This window comes from Episyrphus balteatus, chromosome 1 (genome assembly GCF_945859705.1).
Source record: "Episyrphus balteatus chromosome 1, idEpiBalt1.1, whole genome shotgun sequence".
Lineage (NCBI taxonomy): Eukaryota > Metazoa > Arthropoda > Insecta > Diptera > Syrphidae > Episyrphus > Episyrphus balteatus.
Window position 1 is genome coordinate 36,478,168 of NC_079134.1, and position 12,144 is coordinate 36,490,311.

Sequence of the window (12,144 nt, forward strand, 5' to 3'; positions counted from 1 at the left end):
TTTATTGTCCGGTGATAATTCTGCAAAAATGGGCGGATATCATCTCAAAAATATTTTTGGATTGGTTGAAATACATTCATACTACTCTAATGTTCCAATTTTCTTTTTACTTGCTCTATAGGGCAAGTATTGGTTTCGTGTAGAAAAAAAAAGTTGAGGTTTTAATCAAAACCAACATTACGATAATGGAGAAGATAAAAAAAGTGGTTTTCGTCATGACGTCCGTCGGTCTGTGCGTCTGTACGTCCATCTGTACATCGAGCTAGGGCCTAAACGGATGGATGGATTTGCTTGAAACTTGGTACAGATGACTTTTACGTAATTCCCTAGACCTGTTTTTTTTATTTTTTTAATATCTCCGTTTAAACGCATATCTCCCATATAACGTTTTCGAGCTATTGCAAATTTCTCGAAAACGGCTCTAACGATTTTGATTAAATTTTGTGTACGTAATACTCTTACTGATTCTAACAAAACTGCGTTTTTAGTTTTTCTCAAAAAATGCGGAAAACGGAAATATGGCGTTGCCGTTTTTCAAAAATTGACATATTTTTAAAGTTCATAAATTTTATCAAAGCATAAGACAATTTTAATCAAAATTTATAGACATAATTTTGAACTGACGAATGTAAAAAAAAATTAAAAAGAAGTTTTTGAAAAAAAATTTTTAAAAGGTTTTTGAAAAAAATAAATTTAAATGTAATTTTTTTAACTTTAATTTTTTTTTTGTATTTTTTCTCGACACTAAACAAAATCTTAAATTTCCAATAGATATTTAAGATAACGATACTTTGAACTACAAGAGCAAGTACGTGCGACCCAGTCGTGCATTTTATTTTCATAAGATTTCATTTTTTTTTACAACAAAGCATTTATTTATTGTCTTTATGGATAATATACATAAAATAAGAAATGCAAGTTTAATGCAACTCATTATTTGAAAATAGTGTTAGATATAGAAACACTTGAGGCGTCAACTTCTACTGGTAAACAATCCAAAGTATTCCATTTGTCAATGTCAATATTATACTCATCAACATTAAGTCCATCGCAAATCATAATTTTATTCCCAAGAACTTTTGTGGTTATGAAGACGAACTGTCTTGATAAAGTTGCCATTTCACAGCTAGGCTTGTGTAGTTCGCGAACGAACTAGTTCAATGAACTAGTTCATCTTGGTGAACTAGTGAACTTAGTTCACTTACTTAGTTGAATTTAGTTCGCGAATAGCGAAAAAGATTTGTTTCAAAAAACTAAACAGCAACATAAAGCAGTCGTAATATGACATTACAAAATAGCTTGCGCCCACCTTACATTATCATTTTTTTAATATATTTTTTGGGTCCCATCTGTATAGGGAATTTTCAAATTTGGTCCTTGTCTCATTGTCTTATGCGTCAACAGCTCCCTTTTAACCCGATAGACGTTTAAAGAAGGGGTACAAAAACCAAAGTGCATATGAAATTGCATCCAATTCTTTGTTGAGAGAAATCAGTTCCTCTGCTCTACCTCAAGATTTAGGTGTAAAACAAAAGGTCGCTTGTGCCAGTATCAGCGTTTCTTCTTCAAGCACCCCTTACTCTTATTTCTGAGCAAGAACAAAAAATAAGTAGCATCTTGGTCCTTGCATTACTATGATTTCTATTTAATGAAAGCAAAACGTACTTCTTCTAGACTTTTGTCAGGAACCAGAAAGCTCAGCAAGAGTATATGAACGAAATTAAGAATTTTTATAGAAAATAAAATATGTACATATCTGTTATTTTTAGGTTGTATTTGTTTTATTATGTAGAATGCGTCAATTTTACATAAATTTGGATACAGTTTACAAACTAATTTTGTTTTTAATTCTAACAAAACCGGAGTGATTAAAATAAATTGAACTAAAATGAACTAGTTCAGAACTAGTTCATCAGCGTGATTTGAACTAAAGTGATCGATCACTCAAATGAACTAAAGTGCCCAACTCTATTTCACACCAAGAATCATTAGATAAATCGTATCGTATAACAGTTTTCAACCATTCTTCTTTTTTAATCCCAATCGAATCGCCACCAATGACAAACAAAAACCTTTCAATTGCAACAAATCCAAAAACCCAAAGTGAAGATTTCGTAATAGCTTTGGAAGACCATTTATTTGAAGAGACATCATAAGATTGCAAAAAACCATTTTTAAAATCGAGAATGTATAATATCCCATTGTGCGCAGTTATTCTACTTGCATCACTGAGTTGAGACATTGGTTGCAAACTATTCCATTTGCATGTGGAAAAATTATATATTTCCATAGATGGGATTCCATAATTGGTATTCAAACCAAAAACACATAAATATCCATTTAAATCTACTAACCGACAACAAAATCGAGGTGTATTCATTGACGGAAAATCAACCCAATCCATTGTGTTCATGTCTAAACATTGTATTCTATTAGTCACATCACGATTGAGGTATCCTCCAACTACAAGCAGTTTATTATCAATCATTATGGTTGAAGGAAACAGTTGTGTCGATTGTAAAGGTTTTTTCATCTCCATGGACCATGAACTTTCTTTGGAATCAAAAGTTTGAATACAAATTTCACTCTCATTTATGCCACCTATTATTGCAAGCTTTTCATTTTTTTGCCTTGGAATCAAAGCGACATTCGGTTGATCATTTGAACTTGTTTCGGGCGACAAATGCCATTGCAACCAACTGCAAATCAATTCGTAGTCTTCCACAGTTTTACAAACCGACTTTCTATTTTCCACAATGAACTTGGGTGAAAGAGCTCGGAAACGAACCATTGTAAGGAGCTCAAAGGCAAATTGGGCTCGATTTAGTTTGTCATAATTTATCCAGTCCACCATCGACAAAAAGACAACTTCTTCAAAATCGTTATGAGGATTGTCAATAAATAGTAAATTCTTCAATTCATCTTTATTCAATAACATAAATTCGTTTTTCTTTGAAATTTCCTCGAAATGAATGTAAATACATTTCAAAGACTTGGCTTTCAGTGAGGATAAGCTCAATTCATTTGCCAATCGAAGGAAGGCCAACGAGTTGCTGGAATTTACGTTTTGTCCAATTAACTCATAACATCCTTCAACCAATGTTTTAATTTTCAAAAACAATGCAGTTTTCAAGAGTCCATCAATATTTCCAAGACTCAATTCAATGGAACCCGTGTACATAAAATCTATTATCAATTTCAAATTAGAAACATCGATCTCTTTGAGTTGCAATGTATTTGTCTGCAAGCCATTTTGACCGCCTCGAAACTTTTCTAAGAAATACTCACTAAATGCACACAAGACTACTCTATGAGCTTGGATATTTATGCAATCGCTTCCTGCAATCAGCACCGTGTCGAATAATTCATTTTCTTTATAGAAACTCAAGAGTTTTTCAGAAACAATTGCAGCTTGTTTAGGATATTTGAAGATCATCTTGTCTTGTGGTGGATTTGAGGATGTCATTCTACTTATCTAAAATAAAATAAGTTTACTTTTTATTTAAATTAAAATAGATTTATTTATTTACTTGGTGTTTTTACTTTTTTGTTTATTTTTACGAAAGAAAATGGAAGCTTTTCAAGGAAAAAACAAAGCAATGCAAATGCAATTGTTTTTAAGTTTTTATCATTCCCGGTAATAGCTACATCATTTTTTAAACAGTAAAAGTGTTATAGACAATCCAATTTGCAATAATTTGGTTTATTTTTCAAAGTCATCCGATGTATGAGTCGATAGTTATTAATCTAAAAAATAGTGTTTTAGTACAGGAAAGTAAGTAAAAAAAAAACTGGCATTTTGTGGAACGAAATTTAGGAAGGCAAGGTATAAGAAAAGCTTAAGTCCTAGTTTTCGGAACGCCATCGGCAACCCCCAGGCGAAATACGCCATTTTGAAAAACGCGAATTGGTCTATATACTATATCTACTAAACTATTGGCTTGACCGAATAAGTTACTTAACTAAAGTTGTAGGTAATATAAATATCTTTTCTTGTGCATTCACTGTTTTTCAGCGAGGACAACACTTTTGAGGTGAGGTTTTTTTTTTATTTTTTCGGTTTTTTGAAGTGAAAACTTCTTTAGTATCGTAGTGATTTGAAACAAGACGAAACGAAAAAGCGACAGGAAAAATCAATTGACTATAACTTCTTTGTGTTAATAGATAGATAAATGAAATTTATACTGTAGATAGGTAATTAAATAAATTATAATTGTGCAAAATTTAAATTAATTTCATATTCAATATCTTGAGATAATGGTAAAAATATGTTCTTTTTCTAAACACGTTATATCTTTTATGTTTGACATTAATACACATGATGATTATATTACCTTTCTTTTGATATATCATACATAACGGTACGAGCTCCACAAGTTACACAATCTTAATTTGAAAATTACCTCAAAACACCTGTGAGGATCTGTTGACGATGACCAGCCACCAGTGTAGGAAGTACCGTAATCGCAGCTTGAAATATCGACATACATAGTTGGCTTTTAAAAACTTACTTTTTTTTTGTAGGCATGGTAGAAATATGATTGATGCGTCATATAAAATGTGAAAAAAGGTTTTTATAAATAAGGGGGTGAGGTTACATTAATTTCCAGCAAGCAGAAAATTGCTAGGATTGTTTGAAACACCATCATAAATTAAATCTCAAAAGTCCTCATCGATCCGAGACCTGGAAAAAAATTTACTTGGGGTCAAGGCAAGGGTCACAAAAACTGATTTTTCACGATTTTCAGCAAATCGGTACATCTTATTAAAAAATTTTCAATGCAAAAATTGTAGACCAGATTATTATCTATAAAAAGTGTCATGACACTTTCCTAAGACCCACCGTTTCTTAGGTATAACGATTCAAAATGTTGAAGTAAAGGTGTTTATCGTCATAATCAGGCCTATTCTGAAAAAAAAAATCCCAACTGAAAAGTTCCTGAATTTTCATTATTTTTTTAGCTTGAATTTCGTTCTTCAATGGTTAAGAATATGGGGAAAGCAAAAACAAAATGGAAATTTCCACCATTTTTCCGATTGGAAGCCCTTCTCCCGAAACCATTTCCCTGGGAATTTTTGTTTAGAATAGGTCTGAATATTGGGTTTTTAAGTCAGTGTCGAAGAAAAAAAAAAACAAAATAAACTTGACATTTCAATTCTGAGGAAAAGAGTGGCATATCGTCCCGTTTCTGCCTGAACCACGTATCTGTAGATACTATCTACACACCAAATTTTGTTCAGTTCTTAAAATAAATATACATTTTTCTCAAAGTTAAAAATATGAATTGAACAAAGGGAAATCAAGTTATGTTTATGACATATTGATTGAGTTGTTTCTACACTTAAACCTTTGTATCTATTCTTTCTGTAAGTTTTAGAGCAATGTTTAACAGAAAATTAAATCTTTTAAAAAAATGTACTTACGAGGTTCAAGCAGCAACGGGAGACGGGACGATATGTTTTCCTCAGTATCAGTATGCTTTTGTTTTCCTCAGAATTGATTTGATTTGATTGGTTGGTTTTTTCTTGTTCTTCTTTAATAAACAGTTATGATAGAAAGAAAAAAGACAAAGACAAATTGCTTAAAAGCCCAATACAGGGTGTGTAATAGAGAATGGACAACCCTAAAACGGCTTATAAGCTACACTTATGACCAGGATTCCCAGGTTTTCAAATTAAAAATCCCCTTTTTTTAACACCAAAACGTTTATTTTTCCTCTTTTTCATAAAAAAAATCCCCTTTTTTCCAGAAAAAAATGAAAGTATTTATTTTGTTTTAATTTTTGTACTTAAATTTTTTTTTAAACATATTAATTTTATTATTTTTTTTATTCATAAAAATAAAAACTTTATAATGGACATAAGTAAATAAAAAAAATTATCAAATATGAAGTTCAAAATACATATGTATTTCATTTTCAAACTAAAAACAGTCAAAATAAAATTTATGAAGTATGGAACTACTTCATAAATTTTATTTTGAGGGTAAATTTATAACATCGGTGCTAATTTAATAAAAAAATGGATATTATTTTCTATATTTAATGTATTTTTGTAAATCATAGAGTATTTATGCCGATTAAGGCAGCCTTTTTAACAACGATGTCTTAAAAATGTATAAGTATTTTTTTTTACTTTTCTTTTTTTACTGCCGCGGCTGCTGGCTGAAAATTTCGTTTGATATAGGTACCCAAAAAAGTACACATTCCCTTAATGAAATATTTTGAGGAGTGAATTAAAAAATGGAAGCACCCTAGTTTTTAGTAGATTCTTGCCTATGCTAAATTTTTATTTCGAAGTCAAAATGGCGTAATAATTATACCGTTTAACGATGTATTTTTATGAATTTAACAATATTAAAAAAAAAAGTTTGTGGAAAACAAAAGATTGTATGGTATTTAAGAAAACCGTCTGCAGGTAAAGTTAAAAAAAAATTAAGCATGGGAAAGAATTATGGAAACACGTTAATGTCAAATATCTAAGGATTGAAATAAGATATCGACATAAATTAAATGCAGTTACAAAGGTTAGTGTTTTATATAAAAATTAAATTATTAACGAAGTTTTTAAGTGTAATATTAGAATTTAAAATTCTATTGAAATGGGTCAGGGGATGTCAAAATAGCATTTTCTTAAATCCCCCATAAACGACGTTATTATAATAAAAAAGTTCTCAGTTTGAGTGCCCTATAGCTTATAAGGTTCAAATAGGTTCTAACAAATATAACAAATACAAACAAGTTGTAAAAGAAATTTGTTTTGGGTTGGATTTTATACCATTTAAAAAATCTGAATTTCTGCGAAAATGTGCATTTTTCGGAGCCTTCCCGATTTCGTTTTTTCCATTAACGACTCAAAATAGGGGATCAGATCTGGTTCTAGAGACCACTCAGCATAAGTTATGAGCATTGTCGAATAAAAAAAAAGTATCAGAATGTGTTCAGAAGGGCACAAGGCATAAACCATGAGTTGCACGCAGTGATCTGAAAGAAAAGTCCAAAAACGGTCCACTCAAATGTATATACAAGGCTTCATTAAAAAATAAAACAACATAACCTCAAAAGTGTTTTCCTCGCTTAAAACCGGAAATGCACAAATAAAGAATGCAGAATGTTGTAGTGATCGGGATTCGAATATTCGGGTACCTATCGGAAAAAATATTTTCACAATATTTGATTGGTTTAATAACAATCTCGTTATCAAACCTCTTTGAGATGAAATACAAATATATGTATGTACATAATGTACCTACCTACCTTTAAGCTGTCGCTGAAGTTCAAGATTTGTTTGAACTGATTTTCAATTTTTTTTTTTGTAGTTTATGGCACAGATTTAAAACTTTTTGGCAAATTAAAGAATCAACTTTAACTAATAACGATAAGCCTTCTGTAAAGTCCTTGTTTTTCTTTTTGTTAAATTAAATTAGCTTAATGGATTAATTTCGATTTTATTGTCTTCCTCACTGAACAACAAATACCTACTATTTTATTATTACGCTAAAATATTCATTGAATGTAATTTCATCATCCGCTCAATTATGTGAGTCATTGGAAATAATAAAATATTTTGTACGTTTCACACCCCTCAGTACCTAATCGTTTTATTGCAGTTTTTTTTTTGCAATACAATTGATGTAAAAAGCAACAACAATGTTAAGTTGTGAATCGCAAAATTTCGTTGGGGTGTTTTATAAGAAAAAAATTATAAAATTATACCTAATATGAAAAAAAGGGAAATAAAAATGCGTTAAAAGTAGAAAAGGAATTATGTGTATTGGAATTTTTTTTTGGAAATTTAACGTTCTTAAGTATATATGTACTTTATTTTATTTTCTGTAATTTTAACCGCGTTCAACGCAGGCCACCTGAATCTATCGATAGACGACTCTTGTCGATTGTCAATTAATCGAAAATGAATTCTGGTACTGCGCATCTCTATTGTGAATGATATTTTTTTGTTTTTTCGTTCGATCTTTTTCGTTTACAATTTTGCTTTCGATTGCTGCCGGTGAAACACGTGCTGCGAGGACAAAAAACTGAAACATAAAGTAATGAAATTTTATTTATTTAATTTACAAAATAAAAGTGCAAACTTCATTTATTTACAAGCAAAAGAGTGTAATCGGCTTGCGGAAACGAATCATTGAAAGGAGCTCAAAGACAAAGTGGGCTCGATTTTATTTGTCATAATTTATCCATTCCACCATGGACAAAAATACAACTATGTACTTCCAAATCGTTATGGGGATTGTCATTAAATAGTAAATCCTTTTTAAGTTTCATTTTTCGTATATGTTTCCATACTTGCGCTTTTAATTTCAAGGCTTCCCAACTAAAATACGGGTGTATTTCGGGAACCATTAAAGGAACATGTAGATGTAACAGCAACATAATATGCAAATTTGCCGAAATTACAAACAAAAACCTTATAAAACTTGAGTGTTTTTTAAAAACGGAAAATGGAAAATGCGGCAAACGTTTCTTTAAAAAAACAGCAAGGAAAGAAATAGCTGTTGAGCTAAAGACAAAAACTTCTTTAGTCTACAGAATGGAGAAGGCTAATGAGCTAATGGAGCAAGGTGATCCTGAACCTCCAAATTTGTTTAGAAAGAGAAAGCCAAGCGAGGTGACAGTATGTATCTAGACAGTATGTGTATGCATCTTTGGACTGCTCTTGACACAATGGCAATCGAAGTATATCTTCCAAACCTTTTGTGAACGGACAAATTTCCAGAATTAGGGGCCCCGATACCGAGCGAAGTAGTTTGCGACTCATCTGGAACCCCTCTCATAACTGTGATATGAGCTTTCATAACAATGGTTTTTAACGATAAAGGACTACGTAAACGAATGCTTCAAAAACAAATCTTCATTTTACATTAGGGTAGACATAGACAGTGCCCAATTTATCAAAATGTATGCGAGGCTATTGAAAAATACAAACAGAAGATTTAAGACATTTTTACTTGCTGCTGATATTGGCAAGAAACCCTGAAAATGCTAAAAACGTAGGTACTTTGCTCAAGATTGATTTTATTGTGTTGTCAGAAATTGGAATTCTTAGTTTATCCGACCGAGAATGGTTTCAACCATATACAGGGCCCCTGCCGCCGCGCCGTAGGTAAAATGAGATTCTCAGGAATTTTGAGTAAAAAGAAATAAAAACTGTTATTGTTTTTAGGAATTTCAACGCCCTGTGCGCCTGTGCGTGTGCCTGGTGATACCAAAAATATCCATTTTTGGCATTTACTGAGTTAAAAAAAAAAAACTCCTCAATTCAGAGAATGAACATTTTTGCAAGACCTAAGCAAATGGCAATGGCAATTCCGATGACCAGTTATGAATTCAAAAAATGAAAATAACTGCAAGGCACTCTACAATTTTTTGAAAATTTCTAGCAAAACGGGAAAAAATCTTCTTAAAATCTTATAAGTTATAAGTGAGGCGGTTAGCATTAAAAAAGAGCTCAATTGTGCGCTTAGTGATAAAACCATGAAATATACATCATTGGTTTTGGTAGTACCTACTCAATATAGCCTGGTACGCTGCTCGCGCTAAATTTTAGCTGAGATAAAATTCCCATACAAGTTATCGATAACTTGTATGGGATCCATTTTATCTCGGCTAAAAATTTTCGATAATTTGTATGGAAGCTAAAATTTAGCGCGAGCAGCGTACCAGGCTTATAAGAGTTCTTTTGAGATATAGGGCCTTGTATTCCATCCGGAAGGGTAGATACAAAAGTTTTTATGTCTTGCACTCGATTTGTTGCATATCATAGTATAGGTAATGAAACAATTTTATTAATATGATACAAGATTTCGAGGTATTTTTAAACGCCCGATCGAATAAAACTAATACATACAAAAATGTCTCGACCATCACGTAAAAAGTTATTGGATTCTTTATGAATAGGTAGTCTTTTACTTAAGGAGTCACAATATTACCAATTACTCTTTGAAAATAAGTGGCAGGTGATGAAATTTTGTATGGACGTTTCATACACCATAGAATAAAATAATAAAATATGTCCATTAAAATATTTCGGTCTAAAGGGTGTTTTTTTTTTTAGTGTGAAAGAACTCTTTTGAAATGGTACCATTGCACCACATGGAAAATTTATGCATTTTTTTTAACTGCATATAAATGTTTCACATACTATGAGAATCAAAAACCTAGGAGGATGTAGATGAGCCATCAAATAATCACAAATTTCACAAAAATTCATTTAATTTGCTTTCTGTGCATCCTCATAGGTGAAATATTCATCAATATTACCGAAGACGCAGAAGCACTGCGGCGGGAATGAGAGTCACTTTCGTCAGATTTCCTATTACTGAACTTGCCAGTGCGGAAGTGAAAGAATGACACATTGTATATATATTCTTATAGTACTCTCATGAAGTAGAATTTTCTGTTTTGCGTCGCCACCTCAGGGATCGCTAGTTTATTTTATGTTTGAACCTTATGCAGAAAATTGAAGTGCAGATCTACCAAAAGATGTCGCTAAAGTATTTTCATGGATTGATAGTACTATAGAAATATATATACAATGAATGACATTTGACATATCGTCGCCGTAAAGCAAAATTGTTCTAAGTCACAAAAATCAAATTTTACAGGGGACGAATTTTAAGTTTCAAATTGGTTTAGGCCCAATTTATTGACTCTCCATTAAACTTAAATCGCCATTAAAAAAGGGAATTTTAAAATTAAAAATCAATTTCGTTTAATTCAGTCTCTTTTAAGGATTTTTTTGAAGTTTGGCATCATTAACTAATTGAGCATTAAACTTAAAAGTAGTTTTAGTTAAAACACCAAATTCGACCTTTTAAGAGGGATTTTTAGAGCTAATGGAGGTTTTAAACAGAATTTCTATTTATTCACTCTCCATTAGTGTCAAATGTCATTTCATTTATTTTTTTATTTGAATTATTATTTTATTTGAAAAATGTCAAATGAGCTAAAGAATTATTAAAAAAACATCACAATTATGAAAAAAGTCCAGACTAGAATTTTTTGTAGGTATACACACATGCATTTGTACCATAAAAAAGAACAAAATTCAAAGAAATTATGCATTTCTTGTCTACTTCGCACAGATAATACTAGATCTACTAGATTATATTCTCCACTTCAAAACTAATCATTTTTGAGATGCTACATAACATTGCAATTGAAGCCATGAGAAGAAGAGATATAAAGCTTACTTCTAAACCAATGACACGAGATGAATGCCGATAACACTTAAATTTAAGTTGTTATATTGACATCGATGGAAAAAATTAAAAATTTCACTTAACTCCTTCTTCTTCTCATGGTTTCAATTGTAGGTTGTAGCATTCTTTGGTTACCACTGGTATATCGTTAATCTCTTGTATTTTCTGGCGTTTTCAGCTGCAAAATACTTACGGGTCATAGTTTTTTGTTTTTTCTTCCAATTCAAATCTATTTGAATTTTAGCTTTTGACAGATTATTTTTCAAACAAAATAAAAAATCCCTAGGATATTTTTAACAGAGTTTTAAATTTAAAGTTTCCATTAAAAGTAAGAACTTTAACTAAAGAAGAGTGAATTAAATGAATTTTTAATGATGTATTCTTAAAGGCGACAATAGTTTAACGAGGCGGTTAACTAAAGCGATAAATTTCAAAATTTAATGGAGGCTCAATAAATTGGCCCTTAAAGCGACAATTTTCTGCTCGTTTGCCGTTCAAGTTATGTTTTTTATAAAGTTTGTTCTTTTCTCTTGAATAAAATATACAAGTTTACCTCATTAGTAGGTGCATACTATTTTTAAATATTTTTATAAACTAAAAACTTAAAATTAGACATAGAACAATATACAAGTACGTTTTTTCCTTAAAAAAAAAGTGGACTTAGAACAAAATATGATGGGACTTAGAACAATCAAGAATACTGATGCTCATTTTCAAAAGGCTACTTCCCTGTTTTTATTGTTCTATGTCCCATTAAATTATATTATCTGCGAATGAAATTTTTTTTGACAAAAACGGTTTTCAAATTCGGAAAAAACTACATCATTAACTCATTTTCGGTAAAAAGTGGATTTCGAACAATTTTGCTTTACGCCGCGCCGCCGACGATATGTCGGTAAGCAGTTTAGTGTGTTTTCATGGATCGA

General features: G+C 31.2%; 1 protein-coding gene across 2 annotated transcripts; it reads right to left on the bottom strand.

The window, feature by feature from the left end:
- Positions 1-757: 757 nt before the first annotated feature.
- Positions 758-7,331, bottom strand: LOC129915546 (kelch-like protein 4). 2 transcript variants are annotated; one of them, XM_055995154.1, is made up of 4 exons: positions 7,253-7,331; positions 2,355-3,475; positions 1,980-2,252; positions 758-1,126 (listed from the first exon to the last, which is right to left on the bottom strand). In XM_055995154.1, exons 2-4 carry the CDS (start codon positions 3,464-3,466, stop codon positions 934-936), a joined length of 1,578 nt encoding a protein of 525 aa, XP_055851129.1. In that variant the 5' UTR covers positions 3,467-3,475; positions 7,253-7,331; the 3' UTR covers positions 758-933. The 2 variants fall into 2 exon arrangements, with proteins under 2 accessions (XP_055851129.1, XP_055851124.1); XM_055995149.1 differs by lacking the exon at positions 7,253-7,331 and having other exon boundaries at positions 767-1,126; positions 1,980-3,475.
- Positions 7,332-12,144: the final 4,813 nt, after the last annotated feature.

Bases quoted from the DNA above. Each gene is read 5' to 3' on its own strand.
- LOC129915546 (XM_055995149.1), bottom strand. From the start codon at position 3,466: ATGACATCCTCAAATCCACCACAAGACAAGATGATCTTCAAATATCCT. The intron at 1,127-1,979 runs GTGTGAAATAGA...ACACAAGCCTAG, and splicing joins GATTTATCTAATGATTCTTG to CTGTGAAATGGCAACTTTAT.